Below are 20,705 nucleotides of genomic sequence, written 5' to 3' on the forward strand. Positions count from 1 at the left end.
CTTACTGCCAGATGCTGGTGAGATCTATTTTCTTTCTCATTTAATTTGTGTGTGTGTGTGCGAGGTGTGCGTGCGCACGTGCATGTGCCAGTCCTGGGGCTTAAACTCAGTGTCTAGATGCTGTCTCCATGCTTCTTTTGCTCAAGGCTAGTGTTCTACCACTTGAGTACGACTTGAGCTCCACTTTCAGCTTTTTCTGAGTAGTTTATTGGAGCTAAGAGTCTCAGAGACTTTTCTGCCCATGCTGGCTTCAAACTGTGATCCTCAGATCTCAGCCTCCTGAGTAGCTAGGATAATAAGTGTGAGCTACCAGTGCCCAGGTTTTTAATTTTCTTTGACAAAAATTATGTACACCTGCATGTTTAGCTGGGTGCTGGTGGCTCATGCCTGTAATCCTAGCTACTCAGGAGGTTAAGATTTGAGGATCCAGTCCCAGCAGGAAAGTCTGTGAGACTCTTATCTCCAATTAACCACCAGAAAACTGGAAGTAGTGCTGTGGCTTAAGTTGTAGAGCACTAGCTTTGAGTTGAAGAGCTCAGGGATAGCATCCAGGCCAGAGTTCAAGCCGCATGACAGACAATAAATAAATAAACCATTTATAGAATACAACATGATACACACACACACACACACATTAATACACCTGATAGAATGGCTAAAGCAAGCTAATTTAGTACATCCATTACTTCATACACTGGCTATTCTTTCCTGTGGTTAAAGAACATGTAATCTTTGATCAGCGTCTTTTCCCAACGCCACTTCCCATCAGGCCTGTGAAAACCAGCACTGTATTCTCTGTTTTTCATTCTTTCTAAATTGTTGTTGTTGAATCTTTTCAAAGTTGGTTGAATCTGAAAATGCAGAACTGACAGATATAAAGGACTCACAAGAATGTAATGCTCTCATCAGAGCTGGGACCCAGTCTTTGTGGATGTCCATAGAAGGAAGGGGGAGGGGAGAAGGGAGAAAGGGAACAACATGATAGTACTTAATATTTAAAGACTTTTTAGTGTGGTGACAGTAATAGATATTGCTTCAATATTGTCTAGTGAAATGTGTCAATATTTGAACATGTGAATAATTTGGTAAATAGATACCTGCCAAAATACCTGTGTATCATATGATACAGTCATGTACAAGTAAACACATTTAAATGGACAATACAAAAATTTAGAGATATAATTTGAGAGCTTACAACTAAACTTTAATGAACTACCATTTGTCTAATTCCAATACACTACCAGGAAAAGATATCCCTACTTACTTGAAAAGACTAATAAAATACCCCTCTATTTTCCAATTGTATATCTGAGTGAAGGCAGATTTTCTTCACATTCTTTACTCAAAACAACTTATTTTAACAGTCTGAATGTAGGTAGAAGAATTTAGCTGTCTCCAATGAAGCCAAATATTAAAAGACTTGAAGGACTTAAATATATATACAAGACAATTATTAGGAGTGCTAAGGGGAGCTGAGATGAAGCAAGTTGGAGAATTACAGGCAACCCATGAGCCATTTCGTAATCTGTGGTTAAGATGTACAGAGATCAATCATGAGAGGGAGTCAGTCCCTGTACTTCAGGAAAAATGTCTGACAGATGTTTGTCCAAGTTAGAAATCACCATCTGTGACTTCTCCTATGGAAAAGCTATTCATTCCTGCCCTCTAGTGGCAACATTTTTTAAAATCAAATCAGAATAAAAAAAGACTTAGCACTAAGGACATACAAAACTTTAATTCTATAAGAGACCCTAGACATCAACTGGTCTAGTTCAACCTCCATCTTATGGATACTGACCTCTCGCAGGCATCACCACAAGCAGTATGATGCCAGTGATACTTTTGTAAATAAGTACAGGGTGTGTAAAAGCACACAGGAGGAGGCTCTGTTCCAGATGTGCAAGGTAAGTTTCCAGAGGCAATACTCCTTAGCTGACACCCGAGGTATGGACAAGACTGAAGGATGCAAACATTGCAATCAGAAGGATCGGGAGAGAACAAAGCTTAAAGGTGATGAAAGCCATGGCTTACTCATAATTGAAGCAAGCAGCAGAGACCCATTGATGCGCCTGACAGGTACACAACGCTACACTCATTGTAAAAATCTTTTTTTTTTTTTTTGGCCAGTCCTGGGGCTTGAAACTCAAGGCCTTAGCACTGTCCCTGGCTTCTTTTTGCTCAAGGCTAGCACTCTGCCAACTTGAGCCACAGCACCACTCCTGGCCATTTTCTGTACATGTGGTGCTGGGGAATTGAACCCAGGGCTTCATGTATAAGAGGCAAGCACTCTTGCCACTAGGCCATATCCCCAGCCCCTCATTGTAAAATCTTATTTAACATAGCCCTGTGAGATGTCAGCCCTTTACAGACCATGTTATTATTAGATGATGGATAACAACCATTTATGGCATAGTATTATTTTTAAGTATTTAGAAAAGCAGGTACCTTTCCTAAGACTATAAATCTTAGGAAAAGGATAACCAACAGTAGAAAAATCTGGATTTATGTTTCTAAAAAGGTTTCCTCAAAATAACTTTAGAAACACTTGAAAAAAATAAGCTGAATGAGACGTTAATAGCTTTAGTGAACAACACAGTGGAGCACTGCCCTGTCACTGTCCTTTCCCTCCCATTTCTGTGGTTAGAGCCACAGTGCATGCCTGGAGGCACAGCAGCCACAGCCCGGGCAGCAACTCAGCACTCTCCCCTCACCCAAACTGACTTCACCACACAGCAATGACTCGGCTTTCTGCTCGCCAGCACCTCCTCGCTGGCTGTCATGGGGGATGCACAAGCACACAGGTGCTTTAGCAGGTGTCAGCACGTTCCCCCCCTCCCCCCACTGCTTACTTCCGCTGGTGCTGCTTCTGCAGGGCTGCCTCCGACAACTGTCCCTGAAGTGTCAGTTTCCTTTGCTTATCAATATCTCCTTCCATCCGAGCAAAAGCATGGGAGCCAATGAACGACAGATCCACTCCCAAGCCTTCATCCTCCTCCTCTTGGCTGTCTGTAACAAAATATTACTATCAACAGAGCACTAGACGGTGAACGAGGAGGTGGACCATAAGTACTGCAGTGGGAATGATGGCAAGGTGACTCAGAAAACGGGGACTAAGGTCATAATGCTCCTGAGAATAAGACTGAAGTAAGATCTAAGCAGTTAAAGAACTGAAATAATGAAAGAAAGTGCCTGTCTATGTGTGACACAAGTCTTAGAAGGTGAGATTTAGATGGCCCAGGTGTACCTCAGACGTCTTATCATCCGTAAAAAGGCAGAAGTAGATGCCTTCAAGAGCTCATGCCAAAGCAACTAGCAAAAGCATAAAGACCAAAATGCCTGGGACCATTTACATAGCATTGTGACAGAGGGGACACTTGACTGACACAAATTCTGGCCCTTTTGTCAGGTAACACACTAAGGAAGGTGGATAGATAGAAATAGTTCCGTTTCAAGGTCTGAGATGGTGGTTCAAGTCATAAAGGTCCTGTCTAGAAAGCACAGGGCCCCGAGTTCAAACCTCAGTATCACACACATAGAAAAAGAAAATAAATTTCAATTGTATTTTTGCATCATGGTTCTTGATACTGGTCATACTCACATAATCATTTTCATTGGTAAGACTGTATACATTCCGTAAGAGTTTGGCTAGTAGAAGCCACTTCGTTAGGAACAGATCATCTTAGTATGAAACCCACTGTGTCTCCAGACTTGTTAACAGTAAGAACAAAAACAGAAAAACAGCTGGCACTGCCCCTGTAATCCTGGCCTGCTCAGAAGGCTGAGATCTGAGCATCACAGTTCTAATCAGCCTGGGCAGAAAAAAAGTCCCAGCAAAAAGCCAGAAGTAGAGGTATGGCTTAAGTGGTCAGACTTGAGTGAAAAAAAAAAAAAACAACCAAGAGCATGAGACCCCAAGTTCAATCTCAGTACTGGCACAAAATAAACAAACCTTGGACCATGGAGAACGTCCTGAGGTAATGCCAGCATGTGAACCCCAGGCAGCAGACATCAGCTGGGACTTCTCCACAGCTACTTCACTGCTACGCAAACGAAGACAGGCCAACAGCTTAGAAAGGCCAGCTCTCATTTAAACTGCCCATGCATGGATCTAACTCTTCAGATACAGTGGAATATACATATACATGTGCACACATGGACTTAATGGAACATTTTTATAAAGCCCAATACTTTCTGAGATATCAAACCTCTCTGAGAAGGAGGCAGCTGTGATTGGTCTGCCTACTCTACTGAGATGCCATGTCAAGTTCAGATGATAATGTGCCTGACTACTCTCTCAACGTGACACTGTAACTTCTTTATTAGGCCTAGAAAATCTTTAGGTCCCTCTCTGAGTCCCCACTGTCTAACATTAACCTGACCTAATACCTGTCTCCCTAGCTATAGATAATTCTTCAATTTGAAGAACAGGATTCTAAAATGTCTAGTCATGCTAACAGAGAGCTCGTTACTCCATCAGAAAGTGCCTCAGCTTCCCGCACAGGGAGATGAAGGAAGGGGGAATTGCAGAACTCACCCTCAGGAGCACCAGGTTTCTCACTTATTCTAATCTGCCGTTCCGGGACCACCGGCTCTCCTTCAGCATTTCCAATATCTGCAGGTAGGTACGGCAAAGTTCCAGTCTCCTCCTTCAATGACCTTGGGAAGTACAGAGGTAGCAGCTTTTGGTAAGTAGCCTGTGTCAGAAAAGCAAGGCACTCCGTGAAAAATAATGAAGTCCTGAGGCAGCCTAGGCAGTGATCAGTGCTGCCCCACCCTATGAGGGCAGTCTCCATCAAGACGGAAGACCTTACAGCTTCAAGGCTACTCAGCCTGCTCTCTGAGTCCTCCGATTCCTTCTGTTCCCTTCCAGACCAGGTCTGTTAGCTAGTCAAGTTAAATGGGATGCCTGTCTCATCCGTGTCACCACACATGGATGCCACACAAACTACGAAATGTTATTACAGGTGTGATGCCACCTGTACATTCAGCTCATGCCTGTAATCCTAGCTACTCAGGAAGCCAAGTTCCTAGGATTGCAGTTCAAAGCCAGCCCAGGCAGGAAAGCCCATGAGACTCATCTCCAATTAACTACCCAAAAGCCAGAAGTATGAGTGTGGTTCAAATGGTGAGGGTAAGCCTTGAGTAAAAAAGCTAAGGGACAACACCCAGGCCCTGAGTTCAAACCCCAGTACCAGCCACAGACAGATACACACAAAAGACAGCACAGACACTAATTCATTTAACCCAGGTTTGGTTCTGAGGGTTTTCTTCCCTTTAGTATTTCTAAGTATGTGTACAGGACTACGATTTCATAACTTGTATGCTTTCTTATGAGTTTTTCAAAGAAAAAGAATAAAGTGCATTCTAATATAATTTCCTAGGGGCTGGTCCACATCATTCATTTCTAAATCCAGAGGACAAATGAGTTTCCCCTGCACTCACTTTTCCTACCTTGCAGCATTTTCCTTTGCATCATCCTAATAATGACTTTACAACTACTCAGCACTACATATTCCAAACTATACTAAAAAAAAAATTAGAAAAGTAAGAAAAGGAAGGACAAGGAAATCATTAAGAAATCATCCTTCAATTTCTCTATTTCATTGCACTATGACTGCATCTTCTTCTCCATACCTGTAAGATTGGATATAAGAACTTTACTTCTAAAGTCTTATTTTCCAAAACAGACATAATTACACCTTCAAAAACAGAGCTCAGTGGTTATTAATGTATTCATGAAGGTATATAATCATCATCACTATCCAACTCCAGAATACTTCATCAGCCCAAACCCATTAGCAAGCACTCCCTATTACTCCCTCCCAGCCTCTGGAAGATATGAAGTCATTTGTTTTTCTCTAGATTTGCCTGTTTGGCAGCATTTCATTAAAAATGGAACACTATGTGTGACCTTTTGTCTGTCTTCTTTCATGCAGCATACCATGCTCACACTTAACTTTGTTGAGGCAGGTGTCAGTACTCATTTCTTTTATTAACACTATTTTATTACAAGTCTACACTACATTTTAGCAGTTCAAATTTGAGTTGTTTTTGCCTTTTGGCTATTACAAATAATGCTGCTATAAATATGCAGCTATAAATTTTTGTGTGAACAAGATTCCCTCTGTATACATCCCAGAGTTCATCAGCCACAGCTGATTCTATGGTTTTCAGGAACCAGAAGACTGTGTTCTCAAGATGACATGATAATGTCTTATTGTGATTTATTTCTATCATGGTTAATATAGGGGAGCATTTTTACTCTGCTTACTGGTTGGTTATGTGCATATCTTCTGTGAGGATTTTTCCTTTAATTTCTGTATTTGTGACATGTGACATCATAAGAAGCTGGCTTGACAAGACTAGCTAGTTCCTAAAGACAGCAAACAATTTACTTAGGGTACAACTTACCTGTGCAAACTAAACCAATCCTATTTCTGCTTTTCCCTTTCCTGGTTTACCAAAGCACTCTTGAGGTTAAGCCATTGGTCAAGGGATTATGAAATTGTGAGATACTAGCAGATGAGTTAGAACACTCCAAATCTAAATAAGACTTAGTAATGGAAAGAGAATGACTTGATATTCTAAAATCACTATAAATCCAACTGAAACCTACTAAACCTGACTGGGCACAATGAAACCCAGAAACCTCAGGACTCTGAGTTCTAGCCATGGCCAGCCTGTCTCCTATTCCCAAGTCAGGCAATCAGCAAAGCTTCGCCAGTATGTATGCTTGGTACAAGGTAACTCCTTCAGCCACACCGCAGGCAGCCAGGGCAAGTAGTTGCACTCAGCAAGACGCCACTGACAGTGACAGCAGCTAGGCAGTGGTGCTAAAACAAAACTGTTCTTCATTTGTTGTTAGTTTCCAGTGTAAGTTTGCTTTCAATGAGTGAATAAGTCCCAGTGCCAAACACACGTAGATAATCAAGGCTCTGCAGGAAATGCACTAAGTAGACAATGACAAGATAAAGGCCAACACAGTAAAAATAAAATGTAAAAAGTACAAAATAATTTTCACCATACCTCTTCAAGTTCAGAGACAGCAAATACTACTTTTTCAATGGTTTCCCCATGAATCTCTAGGAATCTCCTCACAGTACCTTAGGAAGCCAATGGAAAGATTTAATAAATGACTGTGAAATAAAGGAAACTCTTCAAAGTTGTTGTCCTGCCCCCCCCTCGCCCCGCCCCGTCCTGGGGCTTGAACTCAGGGTCTGGGCACTGTCCATGAGCTTCTGCTCAAGGCTAGTGCTCTACCACTTGAACCATAGCATCACTTCAGGCCTTTTCTGGTTATGTGGTGCTAAGGAATCAAACCTAGGGCTCCATGCATGCTAGGCAAGCACTTTACCACGAAGCCACATTCTCAGCCCTCAAAGTTTTCTTTTTGGAACAGATCATTCACTTCCTTCAAAGTACCTGTTCAATAACTCCTCATCAGAGGCTATCCAAGACCACCCTTTGGAAAATCATCTTGGCTTTGCAAACTTTCCTCCAGAGCAACTGTAACAGTTATTACATGGAGTGCATTGCTTACCAGTACAGCTCTGCTTTCGGGTCTCATCCAGCTTGAAAATCCACACAGCAGGAGCCTGTGTGTACCAAGAGCTTTCCCCAGTGTCTCTAACAATGTAGCCCCTCTGGCAAGCAGTGTCTTTACCTACTCAGCCTTGTAACCCCTCACAACCCACAAAACCAAACATGAATTCTTAAGTTTCTCTGTCGTCCTGACTTTCCCCTATCAGTTTGTTAATAAGAAGAGCTAAAGAGTAAGACCTACTTTACTGGAGAGCTGCCAAATTTTTAGTCCTTTATGCCCATGCCCTAATCTTTTGAAATACCCTCCATGGTCTATCTGTAATGACTTTTACTTTAATATGCATTATTATTCTTAGTCCACTACTTTGTTATGATTCAGTTTCACCTTGAATGCTAATGGCTCCTACATCTTTATATAAATGTTTTATCGACAAAAAAATCTGAATTACCTATTGCACATGTATAACCAGACATGCTCAGATCACAGCTCCCGATGTCTAAATCTGACTCCAACAAATCCAAACCCTGACCTTTCTCTTCCTTCCCTCTGGAACACCCACATCCAACCAGGTACTCAAGCCAGAATCCTGCATTTGATCTGACACTTCCCTTTCCTTCCTTCACTCTGACATCTTCAAATGGTTCCCAGAACCCTTTATTCTACTGCTCACATATTTGCTCAGTTGCTTTCATGTTCTAAACACTAACACAGATTTTTCCAGCAAGTGCTTAACTGCTCCATGTCCATTTCCAAGTTTACGTGTGCTTATTATCGATGTTAGCTCACGTTACTTCCCTATTGAGTACTGTGTGCCGGCTAAGTTATGCCTGCAGGTTAAGATTCAAATGTCAACCTGAGAAAGTAAATTGAGATCTCTAAAACCTGCCAATTCAACTTCCCTCCAGGGTACTAAGGTCATTTAATTAATGAATTTTCCTAGGTTCCAACTATTTATAAAGCAACTCTCCCAAAATATCAAAGACTTGATTTACAATCAGCATCTCCAATGCAACTTACGAAGGGCTATGTGTGTTGCATCCTCTAAAGGATAACCCCGTTTTGCTGAATTGATGACACAGAATCCAACAGAAGACATGGACTGTTCCCTGTAATTGAGAAACAAAGAAGTTGCAAAACAAGACACATGTAGTACATAACTAATTTCAGAATGCAAATAAACTTCTTCTCTACCTTTCCAATGTATTTACTGTAACAGTTAACACAATTGCATTATTTGGTAATTATATTACATATAAAAGTCTCTAGGATTTGTCTGTCTGGGCTTGGTTTTGAACCTTGATATTCAGATCTATTCTCAAATCTGAGTAGCTAGGATTACAGATGTGAGCCACTGGTGCTGGCTTAATATATGCTTTGACTATATTCTTGGGCAGTGGGGGGGGGAGGGACATACAAAACTTAGTAACAGGAAAAGACTACATTCTTAAATCAACCATATTTGTCCCTTTATTCCACCAAATTTGAAAAGATTATTAATTCTGTCCTCCAAATCCTCCTCAATTGTCTAAGCCCCCAAAGTTTGATATCCATAGCTAGGCTTCATCTGTAAAGCTGGGACCCTTTTACACTGAATGGTGTGCAGTGTACAGGGGTGAACCCCCATACTTGGCCAGCTGAAGTGCATTCCGGTAGCAGCTGTGCAGGGAGCTCTCTGCTGCAGTGCGATAGCGGCTCTTGTACTTAGGGCCCACTGTGTGAATGATGAACCGGGCCGCTAGATTAAATCCTTTTGTCAATTTTGCTTCACCTGTTCGGCAACCTAGGAGCAACAGAAACATATGTAAATCTGGAAGTGTTGGAAAAACAACAACAGAACCTCAAAGCATAAAGAAAGAGCATTAAGAATGTTGAGACATTTCAGTTAAGCATTCATCTCTGCTCCTGTCATCAAAATGGTGGAGTACCGGAATACAGACAGGAAGCAGAGAAGCCAGACCTCACGGTACTAAGGACAACAGCCTTAGCAGAATAGAGAGCTGGCCGCTTGTAGGAACTAAGTAACTAAGACAAAGCAAGCTCATCTGTACTATGGCAGTATCTGATTGAAAATGGACTACTTCATTTCCAATCACATGGTGGAGTCACCTTGTGTGAGCTCAGGCTCACCACACTGTAATTTCCGTGTGTGTGTGTGTGTGTGTGTGTGTGTGTGTGTGTGTGTGTGTGTGTGTGTGTGTGTGTGTGTGTGTGTGTGTGTGTGTGTGTGTGTGTGTGTGTGTGTGTGTGTGTGTGTGTGTGTGTGTGTGTGTGTGTGTGTGTGTGTGTGTGTATGTGCCTATACTGGGACTTGAACTGAAGGCCTAAGCACTGTCCTTTAGCCTCTTCATTCAAGGCTGGCACTCTACCACTTGAACTATACCTCTACTTCTAGCTTTTTGCTTGTTAATTTGAGGTAAGAGTCTAATAAACTTTCCTTCCTGGGCTAGCTTCAACTGCATTCCTCAGTTCCTAGCCTCCTGAGTAGCGAGGGTTACAGGTGTGAGCCACCACTGTCCAGTGTGATTTCCTACAAGATAATACCAGCACTCACTTCAAGAGGTTAAATGAATGAATAGATGCCGTGGCATACATACAACAGCTTTTACTGTTGTTGCTGTCCCTGAAGAACACGAACAAGGTCCTAAGTTACAGGTTATGCTGTATTGAATAAAATCAGTCAAATCCACAACAATCCTTCCTAGCCAGCACAACATATCGTTTTCTCACAATGTTTAAATACAGTATTTTTGGACCCCAGAGCCCCAGAAACAGTTGCAAAGAGATTTAGTTTAGTGTCATAACTGGTAGTAAATATCTAGCCCTTTGCCCTATCCGTGTTTCTTACAAGGACACTCAAGCCTACACTCCTTGGTCTTGGGATTCTCTTCTGGAAAATTAAAAGGCTGAGGACCTACCGGTTCTGACAACTGAAGGAAGTACCACAATAAAAATCCAGGGTTTTGGCTTCAAGACCTACTTAATTTTAAAGCTGTAATTTGACAGGGGAGCATCACTGGTGGCAGAACCTCAGCAAGCAGCTTTTAACACACCGCGGGGCTTTCAAAGCTTTTTGTCTTTAGTTTCAACAAAAGAACATCAGTACATATAACACATAATTTTCTCACTGAACCACAAAATAGGTTTTTTCATAGTAGAGGACATAAAGATGTCTCCTAACCACTAACATACATAGGAAAAGTCACCTACCTTTAAGTTTCTGCAAGTCTTCCTTCAGATCTGGCCCTGCAAGCATGAAGATGCTTTCTGACACAGGATTCTTGTCTGTGAGACTCTCATTGCTGGTGTTCACAATGGCCGTACAGTTTAGTAGTGCCACATCTCCTTTCCTGAAAAAGCAATAAATAAATAAACAGCAGGAATGGGAAAGAAGAGGGAGAGAAGAGACCTAGTTTGGATTTTTTTTCAGAACGTTCTATCTCTGACTCTTTACATTGGTTTTGCTAGTTCACAAGTTAAGCAACAGTACAAAAGAAATTTGACTCAAAAAAAGATTTCTGCCATCCTAGAGCTTAGATGCAACTTCTCTAATACCAAAATTGAGGAAGTTGTCTCATACACTTTATTATAACACAATGCTTACAGAGGTAAAATTGGTTGCTTTAAAGAATTTAGCAACATTAATCATGATAGCTTCCAGAGCAGAAACAACCCAGATGTACATTAATATGAGTTGATAAATGTGGTATATCTACATGACAGAATACATTATGCCAAGTCACAAAAACGCCACGTATGTTATTGTAATACTTTCAAAATGTCTAAAATAAGTAAACCTAGAGACAAGAGTAGATTAGTTGTTCCACAAAGCTAAAGGACTGGGCCAGTGAACGTGGCTCATGGCTTTAATTCTAAATACTCAGGAGACTGTGATCTGAGGGTCATGGTTCAAAGCTAATGTGGGCAAGAAAGTACCTGAGACACTTATCTCCAATCAAAACCATCAAAAAGCTGGAAGCAGAGATATGGCTAATTGGTTTAGTGCCAGCCTTGAGTATAAGCCCCAGTACCAAGTTCACTACCCCAGCACACACAAAAACAACAATAACAAAAATCCCCTTCAAGGACTGGAAAAACTTTGAGTTGATAAAAATGTTAAAAAAAAAAAGACTATGGCTATGGTTATTCAATTCTATGAATGTACTAAAAAGCACTAAAATGTACAACTTAGTGAATTGCACAGCATGTGAATTTTATTTCAATTTTTAAAAAAGCAATGTATAACAATATTTATGTCATATAAAAGAAGCTAGATCAAAAAAGCATCACAAGGGGCTGGGGATATAGCCTAGTGGCAAGAGTGCCTGCCTCGGATACACGAGGCCCTAGGTTCGATTCCCCAGCACCACATATACAGAAAACGGCCAGAAGCGGCGCTGTGGCTCAAGTGGCAGAGTGCTAGCCTTGAGCGGGAAGAAGCCAGGGACAGTGCTCAGGCCCTGAGTCCAAGGCCCAGGACTGGCCAAAAAAAAAAAAAAAAAAAAAAAAAAAAGCATCACAAAACAGGCACTGGTGGCTCACATCTGTAATTCTAGCTCCTCAGGAGAACTAAGATCTGAGTTTGGAAGCTCAGGCAGAAAAGTCCATGAGACTCTTATCTCCCATAATCAGCAAAAAGCTGGGAGTGGAGGAGTGGCCTCAGTGGTAGAGTGCCAGCCTTGAGCAGAAAAGGCTAAGGGACAATATAAGGCCCTCAGTTCAAGCCCTAGTACTGGCCAAAAAAAAAAAAAGCCGCCCCAAATAAACAAACAACCTCCCCAAACCCCAAAATCATCATAATTCCATTTGTATCAAGTTGTAGAAAATCTATAGTGACAGGAAGATCACTGGTTGCTTGGGATGTACAAAGAAAGAAAGCAGGGGAAAGGACTGCACAGGGATCAAGCACCACTTCTGCTGGCAGTGATAAATACATTCACTTACTTGTGAATCTTATGTGTGGTGGTGGCTTCATGGCTGTTAGGCCAAAACTCACCTAGTTGTACACTTTACATCTGTGTGTGCAGTCACTATATGTCAGTTATACCTCAATAAGGCTGCTTTGTATATTCAAAGGTAGCAAAGAGGAGTTTACAGGCACCATCTAATCAAAGAATTACCAAAGAACCACTTTTCCATTGATCTCCTTATTAAAAGGAAAAGGCGATCTAATGGTGTCTTCAGGACCCGTTTCAGCCGTCACATGGGAAGAACTGAGTTGGTCTTCACAGGAGTCACCCCAGCTTAGCAGTGTGTCCACATCCACAAACTGGGAAGGTGCCCCCAAGGGATCCATGGGACCAGAGCTTCTGTGTGGCTTCCCCAGGTGCCACAGTGACTCAGTACTTCCAGGAGACGTTAGCTTAAAAGGAAAGAATGAGTCATGTTAGCAGAGAAATGCAAGCATTGCCTTACTTCCACTACATCAAAAAACAAAACTCTACTGTGAAATGCTCCAACAGTACATTATGTGACTTACAGTCTCTTAAATGGTCCATTAGAAACAATGGACAACAGAGAACTTCTACAACTTTCTAAGAACAGGAATAAAGGAGAGTTATTTAGGCATATACTCTTTCCAAAGAATTACAGCTATTAAAATGATCACGAGGCCCACCATTTCTACTTTCCAGGAACAGGACTATTCATTCAACATTCACCCAAGTCCCTACTACTGGCAGAAAAAACAGACAGCTAAGTAAGAGAGGCAAAGATAAACAATATGTTGATTTAAAGATTCAGTGTGATAAGTATATAAAAGGCAAATTATCCCTATTTGTCTATGCTTAAAAGACCCTGAAGACACTAGGAAATAACTTACAGATCTATAAACATGGCAAAGTAACAGGATATGAAACCAACATACCAGTACCTTTTCTATATATCAAGAGTGAAAAGAAATTAGAAAAACAATTAGATTCACAACACCCTCTGTCCCATGCTATAAAAGCAGCACAGTACTGGCACAAAAAGATACACAAAGATGAATGGAGCAGAAGACCTCAAAACAGGCTCATACAGCTATAGCCATTTGATTGTTTACACAGGAGCCTAGAAACAGCTCCTTCAACAAATGGTGATGGGAAAATTGGTAATCTGCATATAGAAAACAAACCTAACCCCTACTGCTCACTCTACAAAAATGAATTAAAATAGACCAAAGATCTCAATGAAACAACTGGAACCTGAAACAACTACAGGAAAACACTGGAATAAAAAGGATACATTGTAAGATCCAACAAGAAGGGGTGTGTGTGTGGGGGAGGCAATCAACTGGGAAGAGATGATAAAGGTTGCAACTAAGCAGCAAGGAACATGCATGTGAAGGAGGCAGGGATCCCAAATAGATGGTGGAAGAATGAACAGGACTTGATAATCAGTAAGCTAAGGCATATGTGATAACACATACCACACCCTATGGGTCTAGGGTAAGCAGCTAGCTGTATAGAAATACAGCAATCAGAGGTAGAGAGTGATAGAAAGACACACAGTGTGTGTGTGTCAAGAATTGGAGCTAGATTCTAGGAAATTTCACCAGAGAAAATGGGTGGGCACTAAGTTTGCCAACAAGTCAGATAGCTGCTTCAGTAAAATAGTATACTCATTCGTCCAATAAATCTTTGCAAGCATCATGTGTTAGGTCTGGTTTCAGATACTAGAACTCCAGTGGTAAAAGCAAGGCCCTGCCTCCAGGGTATTTGCTTCAGTGGGGAAGAGATGATAAATGATAAAAAAGACCCGACTGAGCCAGTGCAAAATAGGTCTGAAGGCAATAACTACTATGAGAGAAAGGTGACATCAGATCATGGAGTTCAAGTGAGACAGCAAGCCAGGAAATAACAAGGTCAACGGGCAGGAACGAGTATGCTGTATTCCATAAAGAGCCAAGTCAGTTTAGCTAGAGCAGAGTAGTGAAGTGTAGGTCAGAAGGCTTGAGAGAAAGACAACATGACAGTGTGTAAGCCAAGCTAAAACTTTACATCTTATTCTAAATGAGAGGAAAGAAGCTATAAGAGGACCTTGATTGAGGTAAATGACCAAACATAATATTTAAAAGATTACTTTAGCTTCTATGAAATCAATAAGAGCAAAGATTAGAAGCAGAAACCAGGAGAAAATGATCTCAATGATTTAGGTGAAATGGTGATGAGAAATGTTAGATTTGAAGTATGTTTTGAAGATAGAACCAACAGTATTTGCTAAATGAATACAGAAAGGGTAGAATCAAAGATATTTCCTAAATTTCTTGCTAAAAATGGAGTAGATATATTAATGTTGTTTACAAAGATGCAGACTAAAAGTAAGCTGTGGGGTTCACCGATAACCATGTCTCTGCTGGAAATGCTGAGCTGAGATGCTCACTGCTTGGCCAAGGTCAGGGCAGAGGAGGCTAGAGCTCAGAGAAGGGGTGTGGCTTATAAATCTAGAAATCTCAGCACAGTGGTAGCCTTATAGCTACAGAAACTAAAGCCTGGTGCTGGTGGCTCATGCTTGTTATCCTAGCTACTCAGGAGGCTGAGATCTGAGGATGGTGGTTCAAAGCTAGCCCTGGCAGAAAAGGCCATGAGGCTCTTACCTCCAATTAGCCACCAGGAAACTTTTCTGCCTTGCCTGGCTTTGAACTGTGATCCTCAGATCCCAGTGGCTTGAGCAGCTAGGATTATAGAGGGGGACTACTGGTGCTCCTTTTACTACTCGTTTCCCCCCCCCCCCCCAGAATAATATGCTTTTATTGCTCTACTTCCTCTTCTTCCATTAAGTCAACTTCCTGAAGTTTTTTTTTTTTTTGCTTCTGCTAAATGTTTCCAGTACTATTCTAAAACTGTACTTTTAGGGTCAACAGAAACCTTCCCAAACCCAAGGCTTACTCAAATCTTAGCTGCATATCAAGGATTATAATTTCCTTTTCAAAATTGTTATTTTCTTTCATACAGTCTGGTGTTCTCCTGTATCTTGAATCATATCTGGTCAGTACCTGTGGCTGGATCTTTGCAGCCACAAGACAATGTGTGTTAAGTGACTAAGTAATGCTCACAGTTTCTGTGGTAGAGCAAAGTTCAGTGGCATTTTATGGATAGAGTTCTGTATTTAGGTTGCCTTCTTTTGCAGTTATATCTATACAAAGAAATTGATTTTTCTTACCAAAAATAAATGTATGTGCGTGTGTGTGTGCACACGCACACACACACACACACCTTCGCAATAAAGTAAACAGAGCATCTCAATGAAGGCAAAAGGATCCCAGAAGAGGCTCCTAAATTAGGGTCACAGGCCCATCTAAGAATCCTGTGGAAAACAGATACTTTTCATCCACAAAAATGTGTATATGTGAGCTCATACAAGCAGAGATTTTCAAATAGATAATACTAAGGGGTAACAAGGCTTTCCACTAAGGTAATCAGTCCTGTACTTTGAGCAAGTCCATAAATAAACACTGAACTTTAGTAAAACAGTCTGCAGAAGCCTACTAATGTCCTGGGATCAAAAAGTCTCCATGGGACAAAAAGGCTTCAAAATGGTTCAGATTCATTTTCCTTAGCCATACTTTCTTCCTACTTTAGTGGCAGAACACATACCCAAAGACAAGAAAGCAAATGGAACACTATGTGATCCTTATTTATGTATTCCTCACAATTCCTACAATCTGAACAATTCTTTGTAGCTTCTTTTTTCCCCTTACAATCATCTTCTAGTTTAAGAAGTTCTTTAAATATTGATTTATATGATTAAGTAGAATGGCTAGATTTTACTGTTCAAGACTAGGCAGAAAACTCTGGATCACTGTCACAAAAAACAATAATCTTTGTGTATGTGTGTGCATAAAAGGAAATCAGCATCATTTAAAAGGAAAAGTGAGACATTTAAACTTGTTTATTATTTTTAAAAATGCTCTTGACTACACAAACCTAGATAAAAATACATGGAGCCGGTCTATGCATCTGGTTTCCAATAAGCACCAGCTTTACTTCACTCTGCACAAACTACAGGCACGACACTACTCGTGTCTTTGTATTTAAATACTTAAAATAAGATGGAATATTGCCATTTTGAAACTATTTAAAACTATGAAAATGGAACAAGGACACCTGTTGGGAAAGCTATTTTTTAGAGAGGAGGTTCTGTGATACAGAAGGGTTGAAATTGATTGAAATACAGTGTAACTGTGTGGGTGGAAATTTAACAATGAAAACCTTGACAACTGATATAAACCAGTAATTTTTTTAAAGAAGCATCTTAATGGCACTTAAAAAAAAACTTGCCCAGGGCTGGGGATATGGCCTAGTGGCAAGAATGCTTGCCTCATATACATGAAGCCCTGGGTTGGATTCCTCAGCACCACTTATGTAGAAAAATGGCCAGAAGTGGCACTGTGGCTCAAGTGGCAGAGTGCTAGCCTTGAGCAAAAAGAAGCCAGGGACAGCACTCAGGCCCTGAGTCCAAGCCCAGGACTGGCAAAACAAACAAACAAACAAACAAAAACTTGCCCAGATACAAAAATACTAACTGAAATGGTTCAATGTGTTAACAATAAATACAGCATTATAAAAAGATTTCTAGGCTTCATCAATGAACCTAGGTGATATTTAACATTACCATTCAAAAACTCCTAAAGCATATGCCATAATAGTATATCAGCAATATCAGTATATATTAACATATTAAGTAAATGGGGCTAAGTTTCAATGATAACTTTTAAAACATTGAAGGAGCTGAAATTTTAATAAGTAGTCTTATCCTTGAAGTAGCATGTAAAGGGATTTTGTAGGAGGCATTACCTTATAAACTTTTCCCAACTGTGGTCGTTCCCTCCCATAATTTTTAATAATGTTAAGTTTTTTAAAATAGACTCTACCCATTTGAATACAAAAGTGGAGATGGGTTAAGATTTCACTTGTTTAAGCCTAAACTGGTGGCTCCCAATCCTAGCTACTCTGGAGACTGAGGTCTGAGATCTGCATTTCAAAGGGGGGGGGGGGATGTCTGTGAGACTTTTATCTCCAACACCAGCAAACAGCTAGAAGTGGAGGTGTGGCCCAAGTGGTAAAGTACCCATCTTGAGTAATAAAGCTAGGGGACAGCGCTTAGGTTCAAAGTTCAAGCCCTAGTACCATCTCACACTCACACTCACACACACACAATTAACTTGCTTCAGAACATGGTAGGTGCTATATAGTCAATCACAGAAGTTATACTAACAGATCAGGAATACTGAAATGCACATAAACAGGCACTGAAATAGGCACATAAACAGGCTCCCACTGAAATTCCAAGAGACCGGTAATCTGTACATGGCAAAAATCATTTATGATTGACACTAGCTATCCACAGTTTACACAGCTGTAAGATAGCTTTCTTAGAAGTAAATACTCCAGGAGAGGCGGTGGAAAAATGAGAGAGAAGGTAACAAGTTGGATAAGAAATGTACTCGCTGCCTTACATATGAAACTAACCCCTCTGTACTTCACTTTTCTTCTCTAAGATCTCACTATTCCTATTCACAGCAATCTCGCTGCTGTTATTTTTGGTGTAGATATATAGGTTTGAACTTAAAGCCTTGAGAGTCCCCCCGCCTTTCTTTTTTTATTTTGCTCAAGGCTGGTGCTCTACCACTCGAGTCACATCTCCACTCCTGCTTTTTGCTGATTAATTGGTCACAGGAGTCTCAGATTTGACCGGCTTTGAAGGGTGACCTCAGATCTCAGCCCACTGAGTAGACAGGATTACAAGCGTGAGTAACTGGCTCCCCTGCAGCAATCTCCTTTCTAAACACGTAAGCTACAGCAGCTTTCCAGTCTGATCATCCTGGTTAGTTTTCTTGATTTGGAAAATTACCTGAACATCTTAAAAGCACAATAAATGCAGACACATAGAATTTCAAGGCTGGCTGCACGGCGAGGGCACACTTCTTTTCTAGTTCCATGTCAGCTTTAATTCTGCCCAGTGACAGGCATCAGAAGTCATTCCTAAAACTTCGATGCAACCCAAGCACAAAGGGACTCCAAAGGAGAAACGCCAATTCCCACCTGGCCGCCGCACCCCTAGGCGGGGCCGGACCCGACCACGGACCCCTCGGAAGGCCCGAGAGCCGGAAACACAAAGCCCGGCCAATGTCACCCCGGGACTGCGGGGATCCGGACAACTCAACGTTCTGCGCTCGCCCGGCTAAGCCCACCCCGACTCCAGCTGAGACTCGTGCCACGCCGCGTCCGCAGGGGCGATCGCCAGGACGTGGGAGGGAGACCCGCAAAGGCAGCCGGCAGCCTGACCTCCACACCCGCGCCACCTCCCCGGCCCGCCTCCCCGCGCCGAACCCAGCGCCAAGCCCCGCGCCGCCTCCCCGGCCCTCAGCCCCGGCCGAGCCCCGCGCCGCCTCACCGGCCCCGCCGCCCCCCAGCCCCGCCGCCCCGCGCCGCCTCCCGGCCCACAGCCCCCACCGAGCCCCAGGCCGCCTCCCCGGCCCGCAGCTCCAGCCGAGCCCCGCGCAGCCTCCGCGGCCCGCAGACCCAGAAGTCTCGCTCCGCCCCGCCTCTCACAGCACTCGGGCGATTCCATCGGGGCGACAGCAGCGCAGGTTACGCTCCTGACAGAAACCGGCAGAGCGCCATCCCTAGACAGCCGTCACCCGCCAGGGCAGAGCCGGCTCCGAGTCTCCTTAGGCTAGAAGAGACCAGCTGCAGACGCGGGGCGCTCCAAAAAGCTGACTTCCGCTCCCAGCCACGCGGACCAATCAGAACGCGCCCTTTCGCCACTTCCGGTTCGAAGGCAAAGGGAACGTCGGGCGGAAGAGGCACCCGCAGCGGACCGGAAAGGGCGGGCTCGGAGGGTGGGTGCTGTCGGCCGGGCCTCGTGGAGACGGAGGTGAGTCCAGGTTGCGCGGGCACCCCTGCTCCGGGGCTAGTGGTGAGGCCCAGGTGTGGGCAGCAGACGGGACTCGGGAGCGTCTGCAGGCTATCCCTAAGTGGGGAGAAGCCGGGTGATTAGCTGCAGGCGTCCGCACAGCGGTGTCCGGGGCCGGCGGGTGCGCGGTGGAGCTGCCCGGTCCGGCGACGCGGGTGCTGGAAGATGCTCAGGGTGGCGCGCGGGCGCCCCTAACTCAGACAAGGTGATCGCCTCGCTATAGCCGTCCTGAACCCGTGTTGTAAAATGAGAGTAAGACTATCCACCACCTTCATTATTGTGGGGGATGATTTATGTTACCCACCCATGCTTACGTACGGGACACTTTACTAAGAGCATGTGTTAACATACCATTCACAATACCTTCGTCCCTCTTGCTAAGCGTTATTGCTAAGAGATGTTTTACTAATGAGTTAAAGATTACTACAAAGTTATGGGCCTGAATAACTAGGAAACGTGTGTGTCTTAGAATCAGGAAAAAAATGAGAAGGTTTATGAAACAAGATTTCTAAAACCTTGCTACAGACATGTTAAATGTGAATCTGAAAGGTATGCAATAAGTATTTGGAACTCTGCAATTAGCAATCATGTAATGGACAGATAGGGTAAGACTAGAACTAGAGGTATGGAAACCCCCACGCTTCAGCATACTGTAGTCTAAGGATGGTAGTGATTAATGTAATTAGGAAGAGTATTGGGGAAGAATTAATCACATGGCCAGGTTAAATTGGCTTTGTGCTTGTAACTATGACAAAAGCATGCAAGCCAGGAAATAGTTATTAGCAGAAATATTAGTTGAGTTTATTTTTCAGTTAGACTAAAAAAGGAGAATATAACTAATTAAGAGGCTCAGAGCGAGGTACATGTGGCTCATATTTATAATCCTGCCTACTCTGGAGGTAGAGATACCGGAGATCACAGTTTGAAGCTAGTCAGGGCAGCAAATTCCTAGATACTCCCAGCTTCAACAATAACTAGCAAAACAGCCATTTTGGAAATGTGGCTCCAGTGGTAGAGCAGCAGCAGCCAATCTTAACTCCAAAATTACTGCTTTTAACCAATCCTATGTCTGTCCATTCAATTTGATTGTTTCTCTGAAGTAGGATCTCCTTATCTCCAGCACTTTCAGATGCATCTCTTTATTACTGGGTTGTTAGACCAGTATTGTGTGTGTGTGTGTGTGTGTGTGTTCACTGGTCCTGGGGCTTAAACCTCAAGGCCTACTATTCTTGCTTGACATTTTCTGCTCAAGAATGGTCCTCTACCA

At 42.6% G+C, this 20,705-nt stretch overlaps 2 protein-coding genes across 5 annotated transcripts in view; one reads left to right on the forward strand and one right to left on the reverse strand.

Moving 5' to 3' along the window:
* The window catches only part of Gdap2 (ganglioside induced differentiation associated protein 2), a 31,400-nt gene extending 12,163 nt beyond the window's left edge, over positions 1–19,237 (reverse strand). Inside the window, exons 1-8 of one of the 3 annotated variants that reach the window (XM_048351862.1) lie at positions 19,075–19,237; positions 12,661–12,902; positions 10,751–10,890; positions 9,170–9,323; positions 8,561–8,649; positions 7,027–7,103; positions 4,535–4,694; positions 2,850–3,006 (exon numbers count right to left, since the gene is read on the reverse strand). In XM_048351862.1, the coding sequence (XP_048207819.1) occupies positions 2,850–3,006; positions 4,535–4,694; positions 7,027–7,103; positions 8,561–8,649; positions 9,170–9,323; positions 10,751–10,890; positions 12,661–12,836 (953 nt within the window). In that variant the 5' untranslated portion in view covers positions 12,837–12,902; positions 19,075–19,237. Of the gene's footprint in view, positions 1–2,849; positions 3,007–4,534; positions 4,695–7,026; positions 7,104–8,560; positions 8,650–9,169; positions 9,324–10,750; positions 10,891–12,660; positions 12,903–18,373; positions 18,506–18,564; positions 18,750–19,074 lie in introns of those variants that run through there. The other 2 variants (XM_048351864.1, XM_048351863.1) reach the window with 2 other exon arrangements.
* A 45-nt stretch (positions 19,238–19,282) lies between these two features.
* Wdr3 (WD repeat domain 3) overlaps positions 19,283–20,705 on the forward strand; it is a 31,200-nt gene continuing 29,777 nt past the window's right edge. For both annotated transcript variants that reach the window (XM_048351865.1, XM_048351866.1), the window contains exon 1: positions 19,283–19,399. The gene's annotated coding sequence lies outside the window, so the exon portion shown is untranslated. The remainder of the gene's footprint in view (positions 19,400–20,705) is intronic.

Source organism: Perognathus longimembris, chromosome 7 (genome assembly GCF_023159225.1).
Source record: "Perognathus longimembris pacificus isolate PPM17 chromosome 7, ASM2315922v1, whole genome shotgun sequence".
Lineage (NCBI taxonomy): Eukaryota > Metazoa > Chordata > Mammalia > Rodentia > Heteromyidae > Perognathus > Perognathus longimembris.